The sequence below is a fragment of the Mesoplodon mirus genome (genome assembly GCF_964341445.2).
Source record: "Mesoplodon mirus genome assembly, chromosome: 10".
In the NCBI taxonomy this organism is placed as follows: Eukaryota; Metazoa; Chordata; class Mammalia; order Artiodactyla; family Ziphiidae; genus Mesoplodon; species Mesoplodon mirus.
In genome coordinates, this window is record NC_138986.1 from 7,790,818 (window position 1) to 7,804,041 (window position 13,224).

Consider the following 13,224-nt stretch of genomic DNA (forward strand, 5'->3'; position numbering starts at 1 on the left):
AGAGAACTTCCCCACCATCAAGTTTACCAACAGGGCCAGTGAGCACCTGCAAGTGCCCCTCCGGACAGAGAGGGCCTCCTGCGTCTTAGCAGGAAGGGAGTGGCTTGGAGAATATTCCCCTGGACACAGTGTCCGAGGACCAGCAACTCTGGGGTCACAATGTAAACCTTTATAAGACCCCAGAGTGTCCGTCTCAGGAGAGACATTGTAAAATCCTTAAAAAAAAAAAAAAAAAAAAAAAAAAAAAAGTCACCCCAATTGGAAATAATCAGAAACTGAGGAGGGAAGGATGCTAACTCTGAAGTCTAGTCTGACATTGTAGTAACTCTGTTTGGTCTGCTTTCACATTAATATCTAAGACGTTCTCATCACTAGTCAGTAATTTCAGATGGAAACCAAATTTGTGCAAGAGAACCCCTCCTGCCCCCATGTTAGCTTGGGCTGCGCACCAGGATGCTTTCTCGTAGTATGGGATCTGCACGCACGGTGGTTGTTTTGGTAACAATACCCTTTCTCGGAAGGAGGAAGAATCAGGTGTGGATGAAGCTGACAGAAGCCCCAGGGGCCTCGGGTGAGCACCTACACGCAGGGAGACTCCAGAGGGAAAGCTGATGTGCTGCTCGTGAAGGGTCGGCTGCCATCCGGACATGTACCAGGAGCCACAGAGAGGGCGCTGGGCTTGGCGACTAACCAGGCAGCTTTTCACTCTCGTGGGGAAAAAGCAGGAACACCCGGTTAATAATTTATCTTTTATTCAAATTGTTGAATACTTCATATTACAGTAAATTTGATTGAAAAAAAATGAGGAAAGAAATCAATTTTTAAAAATACACTCATGTTGAAATCAAATAAGCCAGCCAAATGGAGTACAAACCAAGGAACCCTGTAGGTTGGTTTGCTTTCCAGGATATGAATACCACTGAGTCTATATACAGTTCTATAATGGAAGAAAAGTCATTCATTAAACACTTCAAGAAAGGAGCCAACAGCCGGGAAGGACAGTGGTCTCGCCCTCCCGTCCTGCAGACTGAGAGGCCGGCCTTGGCCGACCCCCTCCCCACCCCACCCCGAGCAGGAATCCAGGTGCAACGCTAGGAGCGAGAATCTGGCCCACTGGCTTTCATGCAATTTCCGTGAGTCACGCACTGTGCAAATTAAGGCTTCTTATAGGTCGAATGGTTGATAAACACTTTCTTAAAAAAAAAAAAAAAGCACAGTAAAGGTGGTATCATGTGAACCTGAAGAGGTGAGACCTACACCCCCAAGTCCGGAAAAAAGTCTGACATCTCAACTCCATTCTCTCTCTCTCTCACACACACACACACACACGCACGCACGCACGCGCACACACACGCACGCACACACACACAAATCAATCTTTGGGTGGGTTGTCTGACTTCACCAGCTGGCGAAAGAAATACTGATTAACTGTGCTCTGTGCACCTAGGATTGAAGATGTCATGCAAAAAGCTGCAGCCGTTACTGACCAGAGGCAGACAGCAGGCAGACCCTCCAGAGCCCAGGCACTCGGGACCCACACGCGTGTGTGTGCACACGCACGCGCCCTTACGAGACAGAAGCAAAAGGGAAAAGAGACAGAACGGCAGAGTCTAACTTAGAGGACGTGTCGTGGAGCAGTTCAAAGCCTCGTATGACACCACCCGAGCACCCCGACAGCCTCCCCGCTGAGGGATGGACAGATAGATTACCCCCTGCCGGCAGGAACTAACTGTTGTTGTTGTTTTCCTTTTTCGCAAACCTGAGTAATTGTCAAAGTCAATAAATAGGAGGAGAGAATTAAATGCTAAAATATAATGATCAAATACCCTACAGGGCCTAAAGCAGCAAGGGTTTTCCGCAAATGCAGCCCTCTGTTCCGAGACGCGTCTGGCCCGGGCGCGCTAGGAAGCGCCCGGCGGCCACGTTCTATGCGAGGACTTGGGACTAAACACGGGGCCCCGGCGCCGCCCTCCGGCAGCTGGAGCGATGCCCCATCCCGCTGACCACAGAGAGCGGCACCCACCTCCTCACCCTCTCCCCCATCACCAAAACTCTTCCCTTTTGAAACAGTTTTTGTTAAAGGCAAAAATGATAGAAGCATCACGGAGTCCAAGTCTTATTTGGTTGGAGGTGCCGGCGGGGTCGCCGAGCGCACCCCGCGGTCTAGATGTGCAGGAGGTCCTCGTCGCTGTCGTCGTGGAAGGAGCTCACGGGCTTCTGCGCGGCCCGCGGCCTCCCCCTCCTGGCCTGCTCCCCACTCATCAGCCCCACCCGGTCGTCTGCTCGCTCCCGAAGTGCCTTCCTCGGCGGGGGCCGCAGTGGGTGCACGCCTTCAGCCCCGGTCCCTCTGCCCAGGTGCACTTTCACCTCCGGGATGGTCAGCACCTCATCCTCGCTGTCTTGGTCGTCCCCGTGCAGGGAGGTGAGGGCTTCGGCTTTCACGGACTTGGTAGTGATGTGGCCATTCTCCTGCCCCTCCTTCCCGGGCCTCGGCGACGGCAGCTGGATCTCTTCCATCAGCCACTCAGTTTCGTTCTCGTCCGCCTCTTCCTCCTTGTTCACCTGCCGGGACACAGCAGAGACCGTGGGTCCGCCTGAGACCTCGTCGGCCTCCTCTGCCCCCCTCCCTCCATGACCCACCCAGAGTCGGGGCCCTCTTCCCAGCCCACCGCAGCCATCACGGTCCTGTGTTCCCCCTCAGGGAGAAGCGGACGGCTGGCGACTGCCGGCTCCTGCTGAGACCCAACCAAGGCAGACGGTGTCAGGAGGCAGGAAGGCGGCCAGCGACAAGGCGACAGTGCTGGGGGACGGGGCCCTGTGCTCCAGGTGCCCTCGGGCAGCAGGGAGAGGGGCCGTGCGGGGGCCGCGCGGATGAGTGTAGTTGAGGGAAGCCTTTCAGAAAGCAGCTGGCAGTACGCTCAAGAGCCACAAGGGCATCCAGGCACCCTGGCCTAAGTTTCTAGACATTTATCCTAAGGCAGTCATCCAAATGCCAGAGGCACAGAAACTTTCATTACCATCTTTTTTTGTAGAATAGCCAAAAAAGTAGAAGTAAGCTAAATACTAAACACTGTAAGAAATTAGCTGCAACCACAATGAGAAAAACTTGAAGGAAAAAGAACAAAAAGTGTGTTCGGGTTAAGAGCAGAGGGACATTTTCCCTTTGTCCATTTCAAACTTCCCGCGATGACAGTTTCCTTGTAGTCACTGACCAACATCATGACAACAGTTCAAGCGCGTGCGTGCGTGCGTGTTGAGTCACCCAAAGACCTCAGCAGGGAATTACCTTTGAGTATTTGTAGGACACGTTTGCGCTTCTTCGACAGCAGCTGGTGAGCTTGCTCATCACCGTCTCGCTGGAAGGAGACCCAAGTTACTCCAGGCTGCAGCCGCGCCCCCCCTCCGGCTCCCGAGCGCCCGCTACCGGGAGGCCGCACCCCCAAGAGCGCGCGCTCCCTCAACCCACGACAGCCGGGCTGTAAACCAGTTCAGCAGGAAGAACGCTTTACAGCCAGACGGACGCGGCTCCAAATCCTGCTCCCCGTTGTCACGGTGTAAGAAAGGCCAGAGTGAGTGGCCCAGCATTTGTCCTCCTGCTTTTCCACGTCAATATGACGACCCACACCTTCCCGCCACCCCGGGGCTGCGCTGAGATTACTGAGCCAACGGACGAACGCAGAGCCGGCCCACACCCAGACCTCCTACCCCAGTGCTGCGTCCCACTGACAGCCTCCCAGGGTCGGGATGGCTGCGGTCAGCACTCCCCGACCCTCTCTCGTTTGCCTCTGGCTCCTCGGGCAGGAGAGAGAGGCAACAGGGAGCCCCAGAGCTGGACCACCCCTGCGCTCTGGACAGGGCTGACTACACACAGAGCCCTGCGCCTCATGCATGTGTGACATGAAATCTGCTGGATGGTCATGCTGCCTGTGAGTGACAAGACCTTTCACCAGCAAAGGGGAGCCAATGGAGGAGGTGGCACACCCGGTACCTGACAAATGCTCCCCTTTTAAAGGGCAGACTAGTCAGATGATCAGAAGGAAGTCAGCTCGTGACAGGTGTTTTAACTCTCTGTCCATCTGTGGACATGTGCAGAGAGCCACATCCTGGGAACAGGTGGGCCAGGCCAAGGCCCACAGAGCATCTGCCACGTGACCTGACAGGGTCCACAGCCCTCGTCAGACAAGACACATCATCACAAGGACGCAGACGTTTACAAAACACAGCTTTGGGGACCGCTTCCACACTTTGGCTGCTGATGGGCTCAAAAGAAGGAGCCCAGATACCGACTCTGAACCACCGGCCTGTCTCCCCGGCCCACTCCCCTCTGCTTACCGTCGCTCCTTCTTATGGAGCAGCAGGGCGAGCAGGCAGCCAGTGAGCGCCACCAGCAGCAGGCTGAGGACAGCGCCGACGGCCTGGCTCCGCTCTGACAGCCCCTGGTGTTCCTGCGCGTCGTCCCCGGCACTCTCACCGTCGAAGCCCACCCTGCGGGGAGGCCACAACACTCAGCCACCGCCACCGCCGGTGCCTGGCGAGGCCCAGCTCAGGCGGTGGCCCTGCCTTTGCAGCCCCACACAGTGAGATGAGATCCACCAGAGGTGGAGGACAACAGCGGACAAACCCCTCTGATGATGAGACTAAGGCAGGAGGACTAGGAAGGGCAATCCTCCAGCACACGACCCTTCATCACTAAGAGAACGAGAAAAGCCAAGCTCTGGGCAACACGCCTCCCCCAGGCCTCTCTGACCCCTCTGCAGGGCCCGAAGAGCACAGAAGCACTTCTGGAGCAAAGACTCAGGGACACGCTGGCCGCCCTCATCTCCCGGGAACACAGCTCTCTTCTCTGGGAAGAAACTGATCACAGCCCAGGTGATAGCTTCTCCGTCTCAGCAACTCACCTTGGGACAGCCTCAATGCTCCTGGAGTTAAGGGAACACCGTGGGGCAGGACCCCACTTACCCCAGAGGACACACGGCAGAGGTGTACCAGGAGAAGAGGTACTGGCAGTCGGCAGTCTCGTGGCTGAACTCGGGGATCCCGTCCTTCACCAAGGGGTCACAGTGGAAGAAGATGGTGGAGGAGACAGATTTCGTCTTGTCTTTTCCACACTTGGAGGAAGAGGCAAACACCACATCCAGATCGCCATCTGTCAACAAAGCAGGCACACACACAAGCACGGCACCATTACGACTGGTGTTTCAGTAGTGGGCCAAGTTCACCTTTTCATAGCCTGTGAAAAGTTTGCAGAGACTTAAAATCAGACGCAAGGGTCCTCCATCAAATGTCCCAGATGAGCTCTCACAGACTGCTCAACACACATTATGGGGCCCCTGCCCTAAGTCAGAATGTGGGAAAGACTTGAACCTTGCCCAGAAAGAGGTCTGGCCTTTGTCCTCAGCTAACAATATGATCTGGAGGGGGGCGCTGTCTACACGGTATCAATCCACCTGGAGACAGAGGTTGACCAACCAATCAACCAGCCAGCCAGCCAGCCAGCCAGTCAACCAACCCACCAGTCAACCAACCCACCAGTCAACCAACGAATCAGTTAACCTACCAACCAGCCAGTCAGCCAACCCACCAGTCAACCAACGAATCAGTTAACCAACCCACCAGCCAGTCAACCAACCAACCAGCCAGTCAACCAACCCACCAGTCAACCAACGAATCAGTTAACCAACCAACCAGCCAGTCAGTCAACCAACCAATCAGCCAACCAACCAACCAGCCATGCAACCTACCAACCGAGTGATCAATCAGTCAAGCCTACGCAATGAAGCCCCAATAAAACCTCTGGACACTGAGGGATGGGTGGGCTTCCCTGGTCAGTTCCTGAGCTCTTGGGTGTGCACTGTCACGTTTATGCTGGGAACATAACACGTCCTGATTCCACAGGGAGAAGACAACAGAAGCGTCCGGCTCCCTCCCAGACCGCACCCTACACACTTCTCCCACCGGCTGATTTTACTCTGTGTCCTTTCATTGTAATAAACTGTACGCATGATTAAAACAGCTCTCGGTTCTGAGCATCCATCTAGGGAATTATCAAATCCGAGGCAGAGATGGAGCCCTCTGAACTTGCAGCTGGTGTCAGAAGTGAGAGGAGCTTGTGTGGACTCTGCCTAGTGTGGACAACTTGGTGGCTGGAGACTCAAAACCCTCACGAGCGGCCACCACTGGAGCACCAGGGAGTGCAGCGTGCGCAGCGACACGCTTGGAGGGCAGCCGAGACCCGGCCCCGCGGGCTGGGCTCGGGCATGCCCCGCACGTCCTCACTCATAACTGGCTGAGCCATCACCCGAGTGGGCTGTCGCCCAGGCTGGAACGAGGGCACACACTGGTGAGCCAGCGAGGGCCCGAGGTGGCAGCTCTGGATCTCAGCCGGAGACGGGCTCTGCGGCTTCCCGCTCTTGCCCACTTGGATGCATGCAGACTCGTGAAGGGCGTTAAACTGCATTCTTCCTGAAGTGTGGACGAAGGCTTCAAAGTAAACCTACTTCCTAGCACTGGTGAATGAAGGCAGTGAAGACGTCTGAAAATGATTTCGTTAACCAAGAATAAATAAATGCGCGCACACAAGTGTGTGTGTACATACGCACACCCTGAAGCTGGGGGGCCGCAGGAGGCCAACTAGACTAGACGCAGGCCTTATGGACGCGAAGGTTCTCGCTCTAGTAGCTGGGACCCTGACCTGGGCTGTGGCGTGGAGCCTGACCGCTGCTGCAGGCACACCTGCAGCAGCGCCCCTGGGTGTGAGAAGGAGGGAGCAGGGAGCTGGGACAGGCAGGAGGAGGAGGATGGGGCGGGCGGAGGCAGTCCAGCGGAAAGGCCTGTGCATGGGCGGCACGGGGCCTGCAGGGGCTCGTGAGTAACCTGATGGCTGGGTCTGGGTGTGTTTGCAGAACCAGCCGCTAACAAAACGGGAGTCTGTCAAAATCTTCCAGGCTGTGTTCAAAAGAGCTTGGACTTTCCTTCTCTGCAAAGCAGTGGCCTTGGAGGTGTTTAAAGCAGCCCTTCAGTCAGTCAACAAACATTTACCAAGCACTACAGGGCCAGGCCCTGAGGACAGCACCTCAAGAGAGGGCCCAACCAGCCACTGCACGACTCCAGTATCTGACCCAGAATCACCGGAAGAGAACAGGGGACCAATGGGCTGACCCCATGACAGGGAATCATGGAAGTGAGCCAGACTGACCTGGCAGGTCTCTGCCCGGCCCCCGGTGGGCACTGTCAAGTGCAGTGATCAGCTCGGTACCTGAGCATGGAAACGCCCTCTTCTAGGCTGCACCTACTCAGGGAGCAGCTGCTCCCCCCTCCTCACCGGGAATCTCTCTCTCAGCAGCCCTTTGAGGTCAAAGTCAGCTGGTTTTGTAAACACATTTCATTGTTTAAAAAGCAAGTTCATTCACCTGGTTCAAAAATCAAATCATGGGGCTTCCCTGGTGGCGCAGTGGTTGAGAATCTGCCTGCTAATGCAGGGGACACAGGTTCGAGCCCTGGTCTGGGAAGAAGATCCCACATGCCGCAGAGCAACTGGGCCCGTGAGCCACAACTACTGAGCCTGCGCATCTGGAGCCTGTGCTCCACAAGAGAGGCCGCGATAGTGAGAGGTCTGCGCACCGCGATGAAGAGTGGCCCCCGCTTGCCGCAACTAGAGAAAGCCCTCACACAGAAACGAAGACCCAACATAGCTATAAATAAATAAATTAATTAATTTTAAAAAATCAAATCATGAAATGGTATATAATGAAAGACTAGCTGTTTAAAACAAAAGCACATGAGGCTGCCTCCTGGAAATATTCTTTCAAGGTCAAGAAGGAATTAGGAAAGAAATAAGTGAGGGCAGTTAAGAGGTACAAACTTCCAGGTGCAAAATAAATGAGTCACGGGTATGAAGTGTAGAGTGTGGGGAATATAGTCAATAATCATGTAATATCTTTGTGTGGTGACACATGGTAACCAGACTTTTCATGGTGATCATTTTGAAATAGCGTTGTAGGTTAACTGTACTTCAAAAACAAACAAACTCACAGAAAAAAAAGATTAGATTTGTGGTTACCAGGGGAGGAGGCTGGGGGGAGAGGGAACTGGATGAAGGTGGTCAAAAGGTACAAACTTCTAATTATAAATTAATAACAGGGATATCATATGCCACATGCTACACATAATTAACCCTGCTGTACGTTATATTTGAAAGTCATTAGGGGCGTGAATCCTAAGAGTTCTCATCACAAGAAAAAAAATTTTTTTTTTTCTTTTTCTTTAATTTTGTATCCATATGAGATGACAGGTGTTCACTAAACTTGCTGCGGTCATCATTTCATGATGTATGTAAGTCAGATCATTATGCTGTGCCCCTTAAACTTATACACTGCTGTATGTCAATTATATTTCAATACGACTGGAAGGGAACAAAGGAAAAGCTCCGTCAGCGCAGCGGAAGGCCCTCCCCTCCACACCCACCCGAATACCTGGGTCAGGTCTCTCTTTTCTTCTCATCCTTCTGACAAACACGAAACCTCTTACTTAGCCTTCTACAGTAACATCTGAGGTCTCAAAATAAAGATGTCTTGTGACAAAAACCAAACCAAAGGAAATTCCGGACGTGGCCACGCACGCCCACCTCACCACCTCTGGTTTAGACCACGTTTTGCTTGTTTGTTTAGGAGGTAAATCTCCCCTACGGTGAACCGCTCGGGTCTGACACACGCTGCTCAGTCCGCTATGACAAGCGCGTGTCAAGACACAGGATCGGACCCAGGGCTTTTGTGCTAAAACTGATCTGACGTTTCAACCACAGGGCATTTGTTCATGAAAATATGTTACAGTTCCTCCAAGGAAGTTAAACGTGGCACCTGGATGGAGAGAGTTACCTTGAACGTAGTATTTGGTTTTGTCCGAAGTCCCGACTTTCCTACTGAAGTGCTGGTCGTTGGGCTTCACCTGACAGATGTTGGCCCCGGAGCACGCGGGGTTCGTGGAGCTGGTGATGGAGGACAGCTGGATCTCGTACAGGTACTTGTCCCCATTCGTTCTCATGTCCCCAGAGGCGCTGAATCGCCTAAAGAGACAGAGAAGGTCGGGTGACTCCAACGGTCCTTCAGGAGAGCCCTTGTCACCTGGACCCAAAGCCCAGGGTACGGGGCAGGGCTGCAGGATACCGCCGAGGGCACCACCTGCCGTCTCTCCGTCCGACTGCCCACCCCTCCGCACTCTGAGCTTGACTGCGCTGTTCTCAGGTGCTGTGCCCCGCACCACGCCTGCTTCCCCCTGCCCAGGCACAGCCCCGGACCCTGAGACCCACCCAGAGACACCGCTGAGCAACTGACTTTTAAATTCACAAACTAGTAAGCCCAGAAGTTCCTCATCAAAACTTGTTTCAGAAGGTTCCAGCTCCAACCCCTGGGCGAGGGAGGAGGGGCGACTTTATTTTTACGCTCAAGAGAACTCAGCATCTTTGGTGTTACATTCAGTAGCTGAGTAGTGCTTGCCCTCTGTTTGAGCGAAATATGACGACTACCTGGAAACAGTAACTAAAACCCACAAACACTTGGGCTTCTTTATGTCTCAGCCCTCGGCCGGGGAGAGATCTGAATACGTGGCAGCGCCCAGAAGGAAAATGCTCCACTGACTTGAAATAAATGTCCCCGAGGCTGAAGCTCCTGCCGTTGGCCGGGTTGGTGATGGTCCCGTTGACCATCTGCACCTCCTGCGGCTTCACTGCGCAGGCTGCGCGCGAGTCCCAGCTGAAGTGGTAGGCACAGCTGTCCACGTCGAACCTGCAGGCGGCACACAGACCACGGTCACGGCCACCCTCCCAAACCAGAGGACGCCACCGGGCCAGGAGGGCGACTTACGATCAGGAAGATGCCCATCCAGCATATCTGCCATGTGAAAAAGCAGGCAAGCGCTTACATGTATTCTTAAAATTTAGAAACTGTGCAACGTCTAGAAGCTGGAAAGATTTGCTCCTAGATTTTTGAATATTTGCTTTACAAGCACCTCAGACTCTCCACCTGATTGAATCCTTTGACAACGCCTGGGTCTCCCCTTTCCCAAGCCCAGCTTCTGGAAGGAATCAGTCGGTTCACAAACACAGCAGCTCACACGCTCCCTCTGCTGGCCAAACGGTCCCCCCCAGCCCCAGACACGGAGCTGCCCAGAGATTTCCAGGATAATCCAAGAGCAAGCATCCCAGGTGCCACCGTGCCGGCCACGGGTCCCAGACAGGCTGCTTGAACAGCTGGCCTTGGGTGGCACCAATCAATGCCCTTTCGGTTACACTGTGACATTCAAAGCCGGAAGCCGGTGAAATCCTGCTTTTACACCTGTCACAGCCCCCATCCAGGGACCCCTCCCCATGAGGGGCAACCCCAGCTCCACCAGGCCACGGGTCTCAGCAGCCGGTGCCCCTTGCCGCCCCCAAGGGGAAACCATGGGGAGGAATTCCGATGGGGTCCTGGCACACCCTGTGCACAGCTCCCCTGGGGGACGCCATCCCCTCACCTTGTGAACGAAGGCCGGCCCACTGTCTTCGCGCAGGTCAGCTCGATGACAGCGGATGCCGTCTTATTGTCACCACACTGATGGCCTTTTGAATAAGTCACGATGACTCTGTCATCTGAAACACAAACGACTCAACTGATGCTATTTCTAGGGCATCGCAGGAGCCCCAGTATCAGAAGTGAAACCTGTATCACGAACAAACAAACGTCTGTGCCTCTGGAGACTCATTACGCGGGTCATCAGCACCGCCAAGCCTGGTGACCGTGCCCAGCCCGTGTCGCTGCCCACACAGCAAGAGGAGAACGGGGTTCAGACCCCAGCCGACCCCCGCTCACCGTCTTCTCACCTGTGTGGCCGGGAGACCCCCGCAGCGTGTGGTCCGGGGCCGAGTGGGGAGTGCCCAGGTGCAGCGGGCGGCCGGGGCCCCCCGCCGTGCGCAACTTCTGTGCCATTTTAGGCGCTTCCCCACCCTGAGCCTCCCGGGCAGGACAGGGCAGGCGCCAGACGTCCACCCTCCAGCGTGACACTCCACACACACAACGGCTCTGGTTTCCTCAGGCCCCCTGGCTCCACGTGGAGCTCTTTCTGCTTCTGAAGATGACGTGGTCAAAGAACCAGGGGAAGCCCAGCCTGCAGGGGCCGCGATAAGAAGGCCACGCTTCCAGGGGCACGTCTCACAGGGGCCAGCAACCCCGACCGGCAGCCGAGAGCTGTCCTGGGGGTGCCCGAGGCCAGCCCGGCTCAGCGCACAGACGGTGGCTCTCAGTCCTCCGGCCTGACCCTCTCACACCCGACCCACGTCCTTCGAGGCAGGGGATGCGGAGGGGACGGCACCCGCTGCCCAGGTGTTCTCCGGGGCGTGGCCAAGGCACGGGGACCCCTCGACAGGAGGTGAGGCCCACTCTCCCGGACCCACCGAGGCTCAAGGCTGCTCTGGGTGAGTTTGTTTTAAATATTGGGCTTTGGTGAAAATTTTGTAAGAAAGGGTTTCACAGCTTTCAAGAAAAATTCTTAAACTTCTGGAACATGGAACCAACAGGTATAGGTCTTGATGAAGTGCCCCCAGTCCCATACTAGATGGACAACACACTCAACCTTCCACACCTCCAGTTACCCAACCTGTGAAATGGACTCTAACACCTACCTGGGCCACTGAGGACTACACGTGTACATACACATAAATCACACACATACACACACGTATAAAGCCTGCTTGCCGGGGACTGTTAATTCCTGGGACAAGAGTCCATCTCTTCACCCCACAAGGTCACACCCCCTAAATGCTCGTGGGGGTCACGGTGACTGGCCTTAGATGGTCGTCCTGTTGGGGCCTAAGGGTAAGACCCCACCTGGTGTGTCAGGGAACAGGTTTTACTAGCTCATCTTTTCCCGAGGCTTCCATGTTCTAGTTTTTCTCACCTGGCTGTGGGAAACCGAGGGAGAGACGGGTCAAATATCCACACGTGAGGACGAGACAGCAAGGACAGACCCACCCGCAGCCCCTGTGCCCTTCATGGCGGCTACGACCAAGATCTCCAACGGAGGGCGAGCCGTGGGCCAGGAGGTCTGGCCACTCCTGCCGGGGGGTGGGGGTGACCCGCCCCACTTCCAACCTGCAGAGTCGGGGTTTTTCTCAAGGGTGACAGTGGTTCCCCAGAATTCCCCTTCTCCCTGTCAACAGCTGGAGTGGACATAGGCTCCCCGTGTTCTAATCAGGACAGCTCACGGACCCCCTCCAGCCAAACAGGCCCCGCGAACGTTGTTTCTTCCTTGTCCTCCCAACGCACCTGTTCCTAAACTAAGAAAAAACCCTGCCTTTTCCTTTTACATGATGAAAGAATCTTTCAACAACCAACTGCAAGATGAATTTTCTATGAAAACTATTGAGACGAGCTTCATTTTGCGTTTCCGAATGAAAACATTACGAAAATGTACCCTGAATCGTCTTTACCAGGTTCTCATGTCATGGTTCGGCTTCCCCGGGTGAACACCTGCATGTATACACGGAGGCTGGAGCCGGGACTTGGAGGAACCCTGAACGTTCTCCCCTCCTCCTGAGGACACATACCTTCCCAAGGTCGCCCACACTCTAGACACACAGACTAGGGCCTGCCATCTCGGAGGACACAGAGCAGTACTTATTCTGATGCTCCGGGAGGCGCCAAGTGTCTGAGAAACAGTCACTGAAAATAACACCTGGAGGCTTCAACCAAAGCCCGTGCTGACCCTCTGGTCACAGGAAGACACCTCCACCTTCCCGAATCTGACACGACACCTGTGACCAGGCGACAAGGGCCCAGGCCTTACCTATGACGTCCAGCTTCTGCGTGTGAACGAGCCCCAGGACCTGCACGTCGCCGGAGGGGCTCTTTTTGCAAACGCTGGCTCGTTCAGAGCAGTCCAGGGGCCCTTTGTATATTTTCTGACACAGATTGATGTAGTACCTGTAAAACGACACAGAGAGAGGCAAGGTCAGTGTCTGTCCTGCACACTCGGGGGCAGCTCCTTCCATTCCTTTCAGAAAAGGTAATCGTCCTGATAGCCAAGGATTTCACAGCACCTCTGGACGCAGCACTGAAACAGGTCTCTGGGTAAAGAAAGGCCAAAGAGTGGCTGGAGGCTGAAGAAGCGAGTGTGTCAACCAGGCACACGGGGTGAGCCCCGAGACTCGGGTGGTTTAGAGTCAGGACAAGCAGTGGCTCAAACCCCAGCAAGTCG

The 13,224-nt window shown here is 54.8% G+C and overlaps 1 protein-coding gene across 1 annotated transcript in view; it reads right to left on the reverse strand.

The window, feature by feature from the left end:
• Positions 1-735: 735 nt before the first annotated feature.
• Positions 736-13,224, reverse strand: part of IGF2R (insulin like growth factor 2 receptor) — a 109,570-nt gene continuing 97,081 nt past the window's right edge. Inside the window, exons 41-48 of the mRNA XM_082633713.1 lie at positions 12,814-12,950; positions 10,507-10,621; positions 9,633-9,779; positions 8,874-9,061; positions 4,960-5,146; positions 4,333-4,485; positions 3,287-3,356; positions 736-2,562 (exon numbers count right to left, since the gene is read on the reverse strand). Coding sequence (XP_082489839.1) covers positions 2,164-2,562; positions 3,287-3,356; positions 4,333-4,485; positions 4,960-5,146; positions 8,874-9,061; positions 9,633-9,779; positions 10,507-10,621; positions 12,814-12,950 — 1,396 coding nt within the window. The 3' untranslated portion in view covers positions 736-2,163. The remainder of the gene's footprint in view (positions 2,563-3,286; positions 3,357-4,332; positions 4,486-4,959; positions 5,147-8,873; positions 9,062-9,632; positions 9,780-10,506; positions 10,622-12,813; positions 12,951-13,224) is intronic.